This window comes from Psammomys obesus, unplaced genomic scaffold, assembly GCF_907164565.1.
Source record: "Psammomys obesus unplaced genomic scaffold, mPsaObe1.curated_primary_1811, whole genome shotgun sequence".
In the NCBI taxonomy this organism is placed as follows: Eukaryota; Metazoa; Chordata; class Mammalia; order Rodentia; family Muridae; genus Psammomys; species Psammomys obesus.
The window spans coordinates 254,503-271,501 of NW_026590172.1; the positions used below are offsets into that span (position 1 = coordinate 254,503).

General features: G+C 50.7%; 1 protein-coding gene across 1 annotated transcript in view; it reads left to right on the plus strand.

Moving 5' to 3' along the window:
* Positions 1–16,999, plus strand: part of Cux1 (cut like homeobox 1) — a 221,838-nt gene that overhangs the window by 57,967 nt on the left and 146,872 nt on the right. The window contains exon 2 of the mRNA XM_055606622.1: positions 14,169–14,279. Coding sequence (XP_055462597.1) covers positions 14,169–14,279 — 111 coding nt within the window. The remainder of the gene's footprint in view (positions 1–14,168; positions 14,280–16,999) is intronic.

Genomic DNA, 16,999 nt, shown 5'->3' on the forward strand with positions numbered 1-16,999 from the left:
TCATTTTTATTCCAGAAGTCAGATTTGACAGGTCAGCTGCTGACTGGCTCTGGGAGCCCTGGGAACATTTGAGGCAAGGAGGGGACCAGAACGAAAGTGGGCAGCCACAGGGACGGGCGGTTCCCACCACGGCTGAGTGCCAGGCTCACGATTCTCCTTCACTGTATCCTATTTGTTCGTCTGGGGGCCGCTTCCTGGATTAACTTTATTCGCTGGGGCCTGATGCTATACTCCGCAGCTGCCACCTGTGCGTCAAGATTTAAGGTGGAGAGCCGGGGAGATGGCTCAGGCAGTGCGGTGCTTGCAGTGTGGGCATGACAGCCTGAGTGTTTGGGCCCCAGCACCCCTGTGAAATGCTGGGCATGGGAGCTGGCACCTGTAGGATTGCAGCACCGGGGTGGGGTGGGGCGGGGGTGGATCCAGGTAGCCGCCTAGTCATTCCATGAGCTCCAGGTCCAGGGAGAGACCTCTCTCAAACAACAGGGTGGAGAGGCTTGCACGGTGGTTCAGGAGTAAAGGTACCTACAGCCAGCTGGATGACCCTGGGTTTACATGGCAGAAAGTTCTCCTGCATGTCCCATACGTGCACACACAGTAAATAACTTAAAACCAAGTAAGCAAATGATAGGGTGGAGAGTGGTAGGACTCGGTGTCCTGCCTGTGTGCACAGACATCTGCACACGGTGTAAAGTGGACAGCCCCTGCCCTTCCTGCCAGTGTCCCCAGTGCCCTGAGCGCGTGACCCCCTTGTTGAGCTGCAGCGCTCTTCTATTCTTGTGCACTTTCTTGTTGTGTGTTTGTTTTGCTTTATTTGTTTACACCATTACTGTTCGCTTTTGAAACATGATCTCATGTAGCTCAGGCTGGCTTTGAACTTGGTGTACCTGAAGCTGGCTTGCACTCCTGGCCTTTCTGCCTCCACCCTAACCCAAGGAACAAACTGCAGCGCATATAATTTCCTGCCTCAAGGAATGTTGGTTGCTGTTGGGGTACAGAAGAAACAGCTAGGATGTGGGGTCACCCTTGATGGGAACAGCACTGGCTGAATTCATGTCAGAACACCCCTCCCCTCCCCCCATGTGGCAGCAAGTGTGTGGTAATTGTGCTTGTTGGCTGCCTGTCTCCATCCTGTAGGCAAGTTCAGACAGTTGCAGTGGCTCATTAGCTATCTTTGTGTGGAGGACCTAGGGCCCCTCCGACTTTTGAACAAGCTGGGGTGCAGCTGAGAAACAGTTACTGTCCTGGGCAGACAGGCGACAGCTCTTAAGGCATGGACAGTGGCAGTTCTCACTGAGGGGTAAAATGCCCCTTAAAGTGCTTTCTCTGCTCTAGGCCAGGCCCTACCACATAGCCCAACCTACTGTTCCCCAACACTCAGGCTGCATGACAGGCAGCCGGCCATACTGCCAGCGGGAGTCACTTGGGTCCCAGCAGTGTGCAAGCTACTCTTGGGGTCCGCCTGGCTGACAGTAGCTCTAGCAAGAGCAGGAGAACGTTGCCGACTTAGCACAGCCCTGAAAATCTCAAAATTAATTAACCACAAAAATAAAAGTCAAAGGTAGGTTATCTGGCCCAGAGGTGGCAGGTCTTGGCTGAATCTAAGTTCTCCATGAACTCTGGTGAGCGGCTGATAGATGTCTGCTCTGAGTCTGGCCTGGGAGCTGAAGACACCTTTTCACTTTGACTTGTAACTCCAGGCCGAAGCATCTTGAGAACCTTTCAGAGTTTTTATTTGCTAATTAAAATGTGAGAAGGGAACACAGCTCCAGGTAGGGTTGTGGTGCAAGGCACAGCTGTGATTTAAGAACACACATCCACACATCCACACATCCGACCCAGCAGTTTCAAACTGAAGTTATTAGCACTTTGCTTGGGACTGCGGTGGCTCCTAGATTCACAGTCTGTCTCTTAAGCACCCGCTCTCCTGCAATCCTTTTGACAGTTAGAGGCTTCTCACTTTGCTTTCTGCGCAGTGCTGGAGAGTGAGCCCAGGGCCTGGTGGGCATGCGGTAGGGGCTCTGCCATGGAGAGCTGCACCCACCGCCTCCTAGTGTCTGGTGTTGTGGTCCAGGCTGGCCTTGGAATCACAGTTCTCCTGCTTGTCTTTTGTTTTGTGAGACAGGGTCCCACTGTGTAGCCCTGGTTGGCCTGGAAGTTTCTAGATCATGAACTGACGGCCCTCCTGCCTCAGTCTCCTGAGTTCGGGGATTAGTCATCATACTGGTCCGTTTCTCGAGACAAGATTTTGCTTTCTGTGTAGCAGACATGAGTACTGTAGTTCAGGCTTGCTTTGGACTTTCTCTGATCATCCTGCCTCAGCTTCCCAAGTGCTAGAATGACAGATGTGCACCATAATGCTAGGGTTGGCCTTTTGTGTGTGTGTGTGTCATATAGTTTTCTAGCCGCCCTGGGAGCTCTAGTCAGTTGTATATTTTTACGTGAGAGAAAACGGAAGCTTTTAGGGGGTTTTAGGGAAATGCCTAAATTCTCATCCAAGGAAGAACCAGCTCCAGAATGGAGCCTGGGCTGCCTTAAGCCCAGTTGGTTGCTTTCTAGACTATACTAATGACCTGTGTGGGTCCTGTCTAGTTCCGAAGAAATGAAATGAAGCTGTACGAGCTGGGAAGAGAGCTCACTTAGTAAAAGCGTCAGGATCCGAGTTTGACCCCCATAACCAATATTTTGTTTGTTTTTAAAGAAGTTGGCCGTGGTGCTATGCACTTGTAACCCTGGGGAGGGATAGGTGGACTCTTGGGGCTCACTGGCCAGCCAGCCTAGCCTCCTGGAGGAGCTCCAGGCCACTGAGAGACACTGTCTCAAAAGACACAGTGGATGGCGCCTCAGGGCCTGGGAAGGCCCTGCTCAGGCCCTGGAGCACCAGCATGCGCGTGTCAGCCTACATACGCATAGACAATTTTATTTTAAGAGACGGGGGCTGAGTGAGAAAGCGCTGGCTTCCCAATGTTCTGCTGCTTGAAGAACAAGGAGCTCGGCCTGTTCAGATCCTGAAGATGACCAGCAGCCAACGCTCACCAAGCCTGCTCTGTATTCCAGAGACCTCCAAACTGTGTCTGTGGCTCCTTTAAAAAAAAAAAAAAAAATCTTATTTTATAATTTTTGATTCATAGTCCGGATCTATGTTTGTAACAGGGCAGTAGGAGGGGAGGGGGTGAGGAAAGGAGGAGAGAATGGAGAGAGAGATGGAGAGAGGGAGAGAGAGAGAGACGAAGCGGGGGGGGGGGGGGAGCTGCAAGGCAGCTTAGCCGCCAGCGCTTTCCCAGGGAAGTAGCATGGAACCTTTGCCAGAGTGGCTGATGCCCTAACAAATTGATTCCTGCCAAACAATGGAGATAAATATTTTCAACAGACAGAAATGTTGGCTCCCAAAGTGTTCAAATTAAAGGCTTATTTCTGAAACAAATACTTTAGGAGGAAAACATTTCTACGAGCCTAGATGAGATCAGGGTTATTCCTCTTGGCAGTGGTTTGATTATTTTGATAGTAAAACACAATGGCTTCCCTCTGTCTGCCTCATTTTCTCGAAGATGACCTGTTCACCCATCCTTGTTTCCTGGAAAAGCGGAGCTGCACTCTATCTGAGCCTGGGGAAGAGGCAGGGCAGGGTTCCCATAGAGCACACAGACACAAGCTGAGCGACAGATATTTCCAGTCCTTTTTCTTCTGGTGGGAATCTAGACCAAGCTGCACACCCATCTGGCCCTCAGTTTCCTGCCCACAAAATGGGCACCAGTGTTTGCTGCGATTATGGTTGTCCAGCACCATTCCCAGTGCTAGGGCTGGGCATAGGGTCTCATAAATGCTTAGCAGGCGCCGTACCAGGTTCTGTCATGACTCTTAGAAGCTGGAAAGTCCGAAAAACAGCACTGTCCACAGAATTTTCTAGACTGATAGGGCCAACAGTCTCTGTGTTAACACTTACCAGGTATGGCTTCTGATCCCTGATGTATGTTTATGTGACTAAGAGGCTGAGGATGACCTTGAGCTTCTGACCCTCCCAACTTTATCTCCCAAGTATAGGGATGATAGGCATGGGCTTCCATGGTCATTTTGTGTAGTGCTGGAGACCGAACTCTGGGCTTCATACACACTAGACAATTACTCTACCAAGTAAGCTACCTCCCCAGCCAAGAGAAACAGATCTGGATTTAATTTTTATCTGCGCAACTGCTGGGAGCAGCAGGTCAGATCCTTCACCCTCCCCCCTCCCTTGAGTCCAGTTAAGGTGTTGCTGCGTCAGTCCTCCGAAGAGCTCTCTGCCCTGCAGAAGTTTGGGTCTTTCGCCATGACTGGCTTTGGCTGGAGCACTGGGCAGGCTGACTTGAGCGAGCTCATGGAATTGCTCCTCTCCTTCTACCGTGTAGACCCTGGACTCTGAAGCCCTGCAGTGGCGCCCATATGTGGTCAGCTATCCCACTGGCCCTCGTATTAAAAAGCCAAGGCTTTTGCTGTGTGACCCAGCCTGGCATCAGACCACTTTTCCTCCTTTTTGAGTTCTGAGTGCTGACAGTACAGTGGTGCACCCCCACGCCCAGTGTATGCGGGGCTGGAGATCCAGCCCGGAGCCTCAAACCTGGCAGCCTCATGGGCATGAGGTGGGCATTTCAGAAACAGTCCAGTCCCAGGCAATTCATACTGTCCAGTTGACCTGTAAGCTGTGCCCTTTCTGTGCAGCTTGAAAGGTGCCTGACCCTTCCTCCTCTTGAGAACGCCTGCTGTCTGAGGTTCCGTATGTTTCATCACTCACCCCGGGATGCTGTCTCTCACGTCTCTCTGTCGAGGAGTCTGGCAGGTGTTGTAAGTGGTGCAGGGCTTGTCAGGTGCAGCTGCAGTTTATTTTTGCAAGGGGGGTGGGTTGTGACAGGGTGAAAAGCAAAACTAAAACCCTCCAAATTTGGGTCTCTCCTGAAATGTCTCTGTCTCAAGGGATTCACAGAAAGGCTTGTATGGCCCAGATCTCACAGAATAGGCTAGACTGGCTGGCCCATGGAGCTTCCTGTCCCTGCCTCCCCAGAGTGGGATCACAAGCATGTACCACCGTGACCATGTTTAAAAACATGGGTTCTGGGAAACAAAGTCAGACCCTCATGCTTGCATGGCTCCTTGCTTTCTTTTTCTATTGCAGTGATAAAAGACCATTGAAAAACAACTTAAAGGGAGGAGAGGGCTTATTTTAGCTCACAGTTCAAGGCATAGTCCATTATCGCAGGGCAGGCAAAAGGGAGCTGGAAGCAGCTGGTCTCATCCCATCCAGAGTGAGGACCAGAGATCATGAATGTGTGTGCTTTCTCCATTCATACGGTCCAGGACTGTAGCCAGGGCCGAGTGCAGTGCCGGCCTCCCCGCCTGGGTCAGTGCAGTCCGGGCCTCGCACACGCTGCCGAGAGGGCCATCTCTGGTCAGGGTTACATTTTTGTGACGTTGACAGCTAACACTAATGGTCAGATGCAGCTTACACTGCCAGCTGAGCTCTCCCAGCCTCAAGCATGCAGCACCACTCCTAGCGAGTTTGGGGTCGCTGCTGCTCTTCTTTACTCTGGGTTTGCGGAGGAGGGTGGCCGTTGACCTTGGTTTCCCAGTGGAGACCCAGCTACAGTTTTATCCTTGTTTTACCTTAGTTTAAAGGGGGAAGAAAGTGGCCAAGTGTCACGTAGACATCTCGCCAAGGCTTGAAACGTAGTTTCTGTCACCCCAGGTCCCCAGGAAGGACTTCCTTGTACAAAATGGAAGTCCTCCTTTGCCTCCTGTACCCTTTCCTCCTCCTCCTCCTCCTCCTCCCTCTTCTTTTCGTTCCCTTAGTTGGAAAACAGTCAGTGTATATTTTCTCTTCTTAAAAGATTTTTTTTTTATTTTTGTGTTTCTCCCTGCCTCTTTCCCATGAGTGGGTGAGTGGGTGTGGGTGCCTGTGGAGACAGAAGAGGATATTGGATCCCTTGGAACTCAGTTGTGAGCCATCTGATGTGGGTCCTGGGTTGTGTGGAAGAGCAGCAAGAGCTGCTGAGCCACTTCCCCACCCATCCCCTCTTCTCATGTAACAGGATTCCGTGTAGCCAGTCAGGCCTTGAAACTCTGTATGTTTAGGGGATATGGTTATATCCCCAGCTCCGTGGTTCCTCTGAGGCCTGCCTTTGAGCTCTATTTGTCCCTTTCCCTTTGTTGTTTCATGTTGAGCACCAGCCCAGCCCCTACCAGCCTATCCCAGCGTTTACCAGCACAGGTAGATATTGGCAAGGCTGTGCTGGTGTGGGCCCCTTCTCCAACTGCCCTGTCTTTACTACTGCCAGGTGGCCCTAGGTTCCCCCGGAAGTCAGCTTGTAGTATTGTGGCTCCCACAGAGAGATTCCCTTATCCTCAGGGCTATACCTTCTCTATTGCAAGAGGTTCTGTGCCTATAAAACTTGTGTAGAAATCCTGAGCCTGTGTAAGCCAGCATGTGGGGTGTGTGTGTGTGTGTGTGTGTGTGTGTGTGTGTGTGTAATAAATAGCTTAATTCCTATGGGTGTACATGTTTAGGGAGGTCATTTTTATACTTCTCATTGAATAGACAGACACACCTGCTGCTCTCTGCCCCTTGTCTGCCCCTCACAGCCCCTTTGACCTCTTCCGAATGGAAGGCTGGCTGGCTGCTGCTCCCCAGATGGTATTTTTTTTTTGTCCACTACTGGTGCTGGGTGGCAGTGGCAAGGTTCCCAGTGTCTATGAGGCTGTCTGTGCTCTGTCAGAGAGCATAGTTCTGGGTAAGCCCTGAGACAGTGAACACTCAGCTCACCATGGACCAGCCCCAGTGAGGATGGAGGCCCTTCACAGAAACATCAGAAGGTTTGCCCTCTCCCTGACTTCTCCCACTATTCTCCACCAGCACACTTCCTCCTGCCTTGTCAATCTTTGCTGCCTGTCTCTTTTTCTCTGCTAGACAACAGTCCCCTCAGCTTGCATGTCTTCTGGTTTATCTGACAGTCTCCAGAGCCCCTACCCTGGTCTAGGATGCTGGTGGCAGAATGAATTCAGGGCTGAGGCCAAGTGTGTGGCTTCGATAGTAAAGAAAAATTAACCTCGATGCAATAGTTACTTTGCCCTGAACGTGGGATGCATTATCTTAATTAAACTCCAGAGAGGGGACCCAGCTGACCGCAGCCACCACAGACTCTGGGAGGTAGGAGTCCAAGCTCCTGTCCAGGGTTTCCCCATGACACTGACGGAAGGACTTCTCATTCATGTGTTCATCCATTCATCTTACATACTGAGGATGGAGCCCAGGCCTCATACTGCTGGACAAGCAAGCATTCTGCTGCGTAGCCATACCCCTGGCTCCGCACTGGTGGGTTCTAGGCCAGAGTTCTACCACTGGACCAAGCTCTCAGCCCTGACTGGAGGATTTTAGATAGGCCCTGTACTGCTAACTATGGCCTTGGCCCTGTACTGGGGAAGCACTCGAGTGCTGAGCCAGCCACATCTCTAGTCCCAGCCATATATTTTTGACTGGGGGCTAGGAGAGGTAACGGGTATTTGTGGGGTGGCTGAGACCTGCGTTGTCACCACTTTGTACCTGGAGCACCCCCTCTTAGTCCAAACAAACGTGGGAGCTGCAGTGTGGGAAAACAGCCTGTGTAGTGATCACGGAGGTCGCCTCTGTACACAGCAGCCTAGTTTACTTGCGTTGATGTCATTAACTGTCGCCCTGGGAGCTGTAGCTGTTCTGATGGGTGTGACAGGCAGTCTCTTAGGGACAGCATCATCTGAAGTCATTGCTCAGCTTAAAGGTAGAGTTTGGGTCAGCAAGGTCACTCAGTGGGTAAAGGGGCTTGCAACCAAGACTAATGACCCAGTTCAGTCCACGGGGCACACAGGGTGGTTGGAGAGAAGCTGCTTCCCAAAATTGTCTTCTTCTCTCCCCCTCTCTCTCCTTCCCTCCTCCCCCCAATCTCCCTCTCCTTCCCTTCTTCTCTCTCCATCCCTCTCTTTCACACTCACATGAATAATGTTTTAAAAAGAGTAGAGATAAAGCACAGAGACCACTTGGCTTGTGTTGCTGATGCATCATTTAGGGGCACTGATTCTGGTTTGCCAAGAGGCTGCAGTAGCAGTGGGCGCTCCTTGCAGGTCTGAGGAGACAGAGCAACTGGAAGGCTGGGACAGTGGTATACAAAGTCCTGATTCTGCGGGCTTGAGGAAGAGAGAGCCTCAGCAGAAGTGGGGGACCTGCTTTTAGGGTGAGCAGTTTTAAAGTCACATTGGTGGTCTCGAGCCTCATTTAAAATATTAAATTTTTACCTACTTGTGTGTGTTTGTGTGTGTGTGGGGGGGGTCGTGCACAGCCATTGCGTGTGTATGAAGGCTAGAGGAGTTGGTGCTTTCCACTTTGTGGGTTCAAGAAATCAAACTCAAGATTGTCAGGCTTGGCTGTAAGTGCCTTTCCTTGCTGAACCATCTTAGCAGCCTTTAAGACTTATTTTAACATCCTCTCCCATGCAATTTTCTCTTTCTTTCTTCCTTCTTCTCTTTTTTCTTTTTCCTCCTCCTCCTCCTCTTCCTCCTCCTCCTCTCCCTCCTCCTCCTTTGTGAATAGGCTTCCAATTTAACCCAGGCTGCCTCCACCCCTCAGTCCTCCTGTCTAAGTCTTCAAGGTGCTGGCATGACTGGCCTGCACTACTATGCCCAGCTTTAGTGGCTTTGAGATAGACCATGTACTACATGGTAGCCTTTGGCTTATCTTCTTTTAAATGCATCTTCACTTGGCACTGTTAGGAACCCTTTGAGGAGGTATCAGAAGCAGAGATAAACTATCCCCGTAGTTCTGGAGGGCGCTGCTCAAGCACCTCTGACGTTTCTCGTGCTCGCCACCTTTTTGCTTGTGCCAGCTTCTGAGCTCATGTGTGTGCTGTTAGCGCTGTCAACCTGGGATCTAGTGTCAGCCTAGGACCAGGAGTTTCTGGCTGGGCTGGCTGGTTTTCTGTGAGTGGCTATAGCTACCAGCTACCATGGCTGCCTCCTTCTCTCCCCATTTTCCCATCCCCACTGGCCAGTGGGCACACTATCTAAGATGTAGCTGTTTGACAAGAGATGCCTTCTTTTACCTTTCTCTCTTTCTCTAGGGATGGAACCCAAGGCATGTTAGGAAGGTGCTCTGCTACTGAGCCTTAGCCCCAGCCCCTCACTGTTCTACAGCTGAGCCACACCCTCTAACCCCTTCCTGGGAGATTCTAGACAAGTGTTCTGCTTCGGAGACAGACTTTCAGCTTACTGGGGCAGTCTAGGCAGGGGCTCTACCACTGAGCCACACCCCAGCCCCTCACTGGGGGATTCTAGGCAGGTGACCACTGAGCCACACCCCAGCCCCTCACTGGGGGATTCTAGGCAGGGGCTTTACCACTGAGCCACACCCCAGTGGGGGATTCTAGGCAGGGGCTCTATCACTGAGCCACACCCCAGTGGAGGATTCTAGGCAGGGGCTCTATCACTGAGCCACACCCTAGGCCCTCACTGGGGAATTCTAGGCAGGTGTTCTAATGCTGGTGGACACCCCAGGGATGAGTTTTGCTAAGTTGCTGAAGCTGGCCTTGAGTCCCTAAATATAAGTGATCCTCCTGTCTCAGCCTGCTGAGTAGCTGGGGCTAAAGGCCTATGCTATTGAACCTGGGTGGCAAGATTTTAAAAATTAATACATTCCCATTTTTCCAAGAAACAGTCAGAGTACATACCTCAGAGCAAGTCCCTTTCTCACTGGCTCCTGAGAACAAACACAGTCCAGGTGTCTTCTGCTTCTTTCTGGAAATCGTTAGAGTCTAGTGTGTTGAGAGATAGTAGTTTTAAAGTGTAAGCACTGTTCGATTTGCTGATTTTTGTTAAGTATATCTTTTTTAAAATTCACTTTACATCCTTGTAAACCCATTCCTCCTCCCTTCCCATTCCACCCTCTCTTCCATCCCCTCCCCCTCCCTCACTCTGCTTTTCCTCAGAAAAGGGGAGCTCCCTTTCCCATCCAGCCTTGACTACGTATATCTTAATGACCATACCGTCTCACATAGCATTTTTGGATTCATGTAAATTTTTTTCCTGTTTTTAAAAATGACCACAGAATCATTCATCAGTGGCCATGCCAAGTAATGTTGTTCATAGGCAGTCACGCTGGTTCCAGTTTTCCCTTTTTTTGCATCTTAATGCCTTTCAGATGTGGGGACTCCCTGTGTTCCTGTTTCGGTGTGACTTGTGACTCATGATGATTCTGTGTTCTGGTCCCTCACAACCCCTTCCTCTCAACACGTTGGATTCTCTTACTAGTACGTCACCGTATCTGACACTTTGAGGGTGGACAGGCTCAGTAGGTAATAAAACAGTGTTGGCCTCGGTTTTATGACCATCCACGCCCTCCGGGTTGTCTCTGGACTGTGAGAATGCAGGTCTTGTTCTTGTTAGAAAGCATCTGCTGGGGCTGGGGAGACGGCCCAGCTGATCAAGCTCTTGATGCTAAGCATGAGGACCTGAACTTGTACTTCAGCACCTATGTTAAAAGCTGGATCTGGCAGGGCATGTCTGCCATCCAGCCCTGGAGACGTGGGCACCAGTGGATGGCTCTCGGAGCTCATTCGCTGCACACTATCCACGAACTCTGAGCTTCAGGTTCAGTGAGTGACCCTGCCTCAGAAAATGAGGTGAGATTGAGGAAAATTCCTGCCATCAATCTCTGGCCTCCATATGTGAGCACGCGCATGCACATGCGCGCGCGCGCGCGCGCGCGCACACACACACACACACACACACACACGATGTGGTGGTGTTTTAAAAGTTTTTGGAAGCAAGTCAGTCTAAGACTTTGATCCTTATAGCTGTGACCAGTCCTGTCCGGAACAGTGGATATGCTGCACATTGGTGGAAGGCTCAGTCTCCTCCTCGCTGTGTAGTCTGTTTCCGTGCTGGCAGGAGGCAGCGTGGTATTCAGTTTGGAGACCCCTGTTGGCTCACATATGTCCTACAAGGTTGGGAAAAGGAGTGAGGGAGCCCTTCAGAGTCCCTGACTGCCAGCAGCAAGTGGCACAAGGTGCCCTGGCTCTACAAGGTGATGTTGGAGGTGGGTCCTGTTCATCAGGCTACACTCAAGTAGTCTGGCTCGTCTGGCTAGGGAGACATTTCAGAATCAGGGGCAGATGGGAGCTGGGTTAGGAAGCAGAGCTGACCATGTCCTTTATTTTGTTTATGGTGTGTGTGTGGGGGGTCACCTCACTGCCTTTCTCTGACACATGTCTGTGGATGCCAGAAGACAACCTCTGCTGTCACCCCTCAGGTGCCATCCATCTCATTTTTTTGAGATGGTTTCTCATTACAGTGGGAGTTGTTTTGTAGGCTGGGTGCCCCCTGAGCTCCAGGGGCCCCATTTCCTCTGTGACAGTTGGCTGACCTGCAGTGTTTATGTGGACATTGAGATTTGCCTCAGGTCCTTGAGCTTAGTCAACAGCCTTGCTGACTGGACCTTCTTTCGAGCTTAGTTATTTTTGGTCCTGGGGTTTGGACTCAGAGCTTCATTCACAATAGGTGAGAGCTCTACACTGAGCCATGCACTGGCTTTTTGTTTAGTTTTTTGAGCCACAGGCTCATGAAAACCAGGCTGGTCTCAAACTCTGTATGAAGCCGAAAATGACGACCTTCTGATCTTCCTGCCTCTACCTCCTGAGTGCTGGGGTTACAGAGAGGCACCGCCGTGCCCATGCACCATGCTCTGACTTCATCCCCAAAGCACTAAGTGGGAAGGCTAGGAGCCCTAAGTTCCCTTAACGTTCAACACCCACAGACGTGAAAGAGGCGGGGTGTGCCTCCTGTTCTACGGCTGGAGCCCAGACTTCCTCAGACAGGCAGCAGGATCCCTGTTGGAAAGGCAGCCAGCACTGGTTTTCTGTTTCTCCAAGTTGTGCGTGTGCGTGCGTGTGCGTGCGTGTGTGTGTGTGTGTGTGTGTGTGTGTGTGTGCGCGCGCGCGCGCGCGCGAGTGCTTGCCTGCCTGGAAGGAAACATCAACTTCTCCCGTTCCTGTCATATTTCAATATTGGCTTTTTTCCGCCCTTCGCCAAGTCTCCCGTTATAACTTCTTCTGCTGCTTAAATATAGCCGTCTAAGTCCTTCTTGCCAGATTGTTTATATTTTTGCAGGCCTTCTGCGATATCTGTGGCTGCTTGCTTGCCTCTCTCTCCATCCCACTTCCCCACGTTGGTGGCGGCTGCTCTTTTTCCCCTGCCTCCTCTTCTCTGGGATGACTTTCAAATGTGGTCTATCAAAACGCCCAGTGTTTCCCTCTTTTCTGCAGTAGCTTTGACATCTGTTCTTGAATGCTAGCCCACAGTATTCCTTTGGATTTGCTCACCCAGGATTTGTTTGAATGCCAGAAACACTATAGGGGAGAGTGTGGCATGAGGCCTCTCCCACCTCACAGTTCCCCTCTCCACATTTAAACTGTCTTAGGATGTCTTAAGTTGACAGCATGCCGGTCGGTTGTTCCAGCTCTCTGTCATCTTGTCTGGCCACAAGCCCACCATCATGGTACCAGGGAAGCGTCACTCAGGATGGCTTTCTGGCCCCTGGTTGTCTCCATTAAGAAGGAAGCAGGCGGCTGGGAATGTTGTCCAGTTCATTGAGTGCCTAGGCTGCAAGAAGCCTTAGGATTCCTTCTCCACAGCACAGAGTGGGGGTTTGTGCCTGTGACTCCAGCACTAAGGAGGAGGAGGCAGGAGGATCAGAAAGTACAGGCTGTCCTCAGCAGGGCCCTTCCCCTTACCTTGACACCCCTCTGGGAAGTTCTGTCAGGCAGGTTGACTTTCACTTTTCATCCCAGCCTCTCTCAGGTGGTAGTTGGGCGTGTCTTTTGAGTGAGGGACACGTGCCGCCAGTTCCCTTACACACACCCCTCCACATCGTTATGCCCTCTGGGAAAGGGGCACACCTGCGCTTAAGATGTGGCGTCTCTGCCCCGGCACTGCCTCATGTGTACCCATAATCCCAACAGTTGGGAAGAAGGTAGAGGTACCAGAGTGAGGCGTTCAGGGTCGTCTTCAGCTTTAGAGTCTGAGGTACATGAGACCGTGTCTGGGGAAAATTGTGACTTGTCTCAGGAGGTACATTTTGTGCTCCTCCTGGTCTTTTAATTCTCTCAGAAATAGGGTGGTGGGACCTGCTGTGGAGCGGCGTCACTGATGCCACACAAGCGCTCTGCTCTGCGCGTTCAGTATCTGACTCACTTGACTTAGCTTATTGATATGGCCTATGTGCCTGCCTGTGAGCCTGGTCGCCAGCCTGGGCCCACCTGCTGTGTGCTGCCCTGGGCAGCCCCTCAGGGCAGATTTTCCCCGGTCACTGTGTGGGACTGACTGATGTTCCCAGCAGAGCCCTCAAACCTGGCCAGAACTTCCCTGGGGGCTCCTCAGATTCCAGGGCATGTGGGTTACCTGAAAAGCCTACAGGATAATGGAAATAAGTGTTCTTAGAATTTGCTTCTAAAGGTCCCTTTGGCAAATTCATAGGTTAATGGTTCCAGTTGGGATGCCTGACATAGAATAGAGGAGACTTTTTAATTTTCTGTTTTCTTTTTTTTGTTTTTTCAAGACAGGGTTTCTTTGTGTAGCACTGGCTGTCCTAGATTCACTTATGTAGAACAGCGTAGCCTCAAACTCATAGAGATCCCCCTGCCTCTGCCTCCTGAGTGCTGGGCTTAAAAGCGTTCACCACCACACCAGGCTAGAGTAGGTTTTCAAGAAATATTTGTTGAGTGGAAACAAACCAGCTGTTGTTCTTTGAAGTCTCAGTTCTACATTGTAGAAGGCCAACCATGTAGAATCCCACTGGGAAAACACTATGTTAGGCAAGGGACCAGAACCCAGGAGAATGGCCTAGAGAGATGTGGGGGCACTGAGCCAACTGTGGGTTAGCAGGGAGACAGTTTCTGCCTGTGTTGTCACAGGAAGGAACCGCATCATGCCGAGAGAGTGTCTGGGACAGTGCTGGGTGGGTGCGTTTTACTTATGGTCCTTAACATTGCCCCTGAGCCTTACTTCCTGCCCAGGAACTGATTCCCAGGGGTCTCTAATCTTTGTTCAGGCCCAGTGTACACATGATCCCTCTAGTAGAAACTGCAAATTATAATCTTGTTTTTCCTTTCCGGATCTCCTTACAGAGAGAACTTGATGCCACCGCAACAGTACTGGCAAACAGGCAAGATGAGAGTGAACAGTCCAGGAAGCGGCTTATTGAGCAGAGCCGAGAATTCAAGAAGAACACTCCAGAGGTGAGCTGGGACCATGTCACAGTCTTCAGAAGGGGGCCTGATGACCCCTGAGAACACGTTTTGAGACATTTCCTAGTTCTCCAGAAAAATTGCATGGCAAGATGCCTGCTTCGCTACCCGTATGCCTCCCACCCTCACTCAGGCTGTGAGGGTGTGGACCAGTTGTTAGGGTCAGTAAGACATCTGTACAGACGTTGCCTAGGCTGGCATGTAGCCGTGGCAGACCCTCACTGCGTTCTAACTTCTGGTACGTCAGGATTGTGTTAACTGAAGTCTTTGGGGCCACCATGGGCCAGTGAGCTCAATGCCAGCTTCCACGATGCTAGGTAGCAGTGTGTTCAAAGATGGCATTGCACCAAAATTTCTGGTAAAACCTCATTTCCTCTGCCATGGGCTTTCTTGTATCTCTGTGTTTCTTGACACAGGTTGTCAGGGACAGTCTAGAGGCCGGGCTTCTTTTTCAAGAATTTGTTGGAAGTCATTATTAGTGACTTTTCATTTCCATGGTAAAGTGTCTGACAAAAGCAGCTTAAGAAAGAAGGGACTTGCCTGGGCTTACAGTCTCAGGGAAGGCCTGGAGCTTGGGGCATCTGGTCCATTCCGCTGTCAGGAAACAGGTTAATGTTGGTGCTCAGCCGGCTTTCTCTCTGTCATGCAGTCTGTCCTTGCCCCACTGTAGTGCAGGGAGCATTGGCGTGCACACCATCCTCAGTGTATGGCTGCTGGCCGTGGGGCCTGGGAGTGCCATGCCTGCCAGGCAAGGGTTCTGCCAGCTGAGGTGGTCCTGTTACTTTCACCTGTCTAGCTGTTCCTGTTTATTGTTTGAGACAGGGCCTCCCCATATAGCCTAGGCTAGTCCTCAGACCCACCGTCTGAGGCTCCTGCCTGAGGCTGACATAACTGTACATCTCCTGTTGGACAGCTGTTTTCAGGCCAGAGTTTAGGTGAAAGCAGAGGTGGGGTCAGTTAGCACCCTCGGGGATGGCCGAGGTACGGTCGTACAGTGTGGGGGAGGCGCCGTGGCCATGTGCGTGCAGTCCCTGGTGAGTGGAAGGCGTGGGTCCTGCAGCTCTGCTTAAGGTTATGCCTGGGTATCTTTGCTCCATCGGTCACTTGTGGTGGTGAACCACCCAGCCAGTCAACTTCTAAAACCGTAGCTTTATGTCACAATAAATTCACGGGTGTTTAGCAGCATTGGTTATATTTTTTATTCTAAAAATTCTGCAGTTACTTTGTAAGTAAAAAGTTTCTTAAGAAAGCTTCATTTCCTATGGATTTTTAAAAATTATTTACATAATTTTAGGAACAACCTGGGCCAACCCAGGCTGGCCCAGACCTCACTATATGGCTGAGAATGTTGTTGAATTTCTGATCCTCTTGCCTCCAGCTCCCATGTGTGCTGAGATATAGACACTACCACATTTGTTTTCGTGGTGCTGGAGATGGAACCTAGGACCTCATGCATGGCAAGCCTCCTCCGTCTTAGTCCCATACCCACCCTCCATGTGGAACCAAGAGCTGCTCTTTGAGTAGAACAGGCATTACCTCAAAAAACAGCTTTTATTCATAATTTTTCACCTTTAAAGTGTATTCTATTGTGTGTGGGGGTGTTCTGTCCTCACATATGTCTCTTCACTTCGTGTGTGTGTGTCTGAGGAGACCAGAAAGGGCTTTAGAAGCCCAGGAGCTGGAGGTGTAGGGAGTTATAACCCACTATGCAGGCCCTCTGCAAAGCAGCAAGTGCTCCTAACCACTGAGCTATCATCTCTAGCCCCAGACAATGGGTAGCTTGAGGGCCTATTTCTTTTCCTGTTATTTGCTGCCTGTGACTTGATGACTGCATAAATTTTGAAGTAAAGATATACAGATCTAAAGTTCTAATATTATTACCCCCCCCCCAAAAAAAAAGTAATACCAGGCCCTGCTCAGAGAGCGTCTGTGTGCACGTGACCTGTGCACACCTGTGTGTAACGTGTAACGAGGTCAGTCTGCGTGTGCCTTTGAAGGGCTGCTTGTACACCTGGCACCTGTTGCCCATGGAGTATCACCCAGCTGTTGAAGAAGTTAAGGCAGCAGGATCTCTGGTTCCAGGCCAGCCTGGTGTAAAGAATGAGCCTAAGCAAGTTGCTGAGACCCTGGCTTAAAATAGGAAGTAAAAATAGGGCTGGGATCATGCGGTTCAGCTGTACAGTACTTGCATCGAGTCCCGCAGTGAGGGCCAGGGGCATCCCTTGGGAATGAAATGCTGGCTTAGCATGCACAAAGCCCTGGGCTCGGCCTCACCTAATATAACATAAAACAACCTAGTGTTAGCTTAGAACATTAGAGAATGCTTTAGGTATAGTGTATCTTTGTTTCGTGAAGCTAGCTTAGGGGGCTTAAAAAAAAAGAAATCTAATTTAATAGTTACCAGTTTAAAATACTCCCCGAGGTGGTCTGTACTGACGGTTAATCACTCTGCTATTAATGGATGCTATACATGCGCCGGACAGTTGCGTCCTGGGGAGGAAATCCCTGTTCTTCAGAGTCTTATCTCCTCCACCAGGCAGTAGACCATGGCCATGTGGCAAGCCGAGTGCTGGGATCCCATAGCTGGCATCTTCTGCTGAAGTCTTTCCTTGCACCATACACACACCCATGTGACTGGAGTCTCTGTATGAGCCACAGATGGCTCAGTAACCTTCCGTGTAGATAAACACTTCTGCTTTCTCAATCCCTCT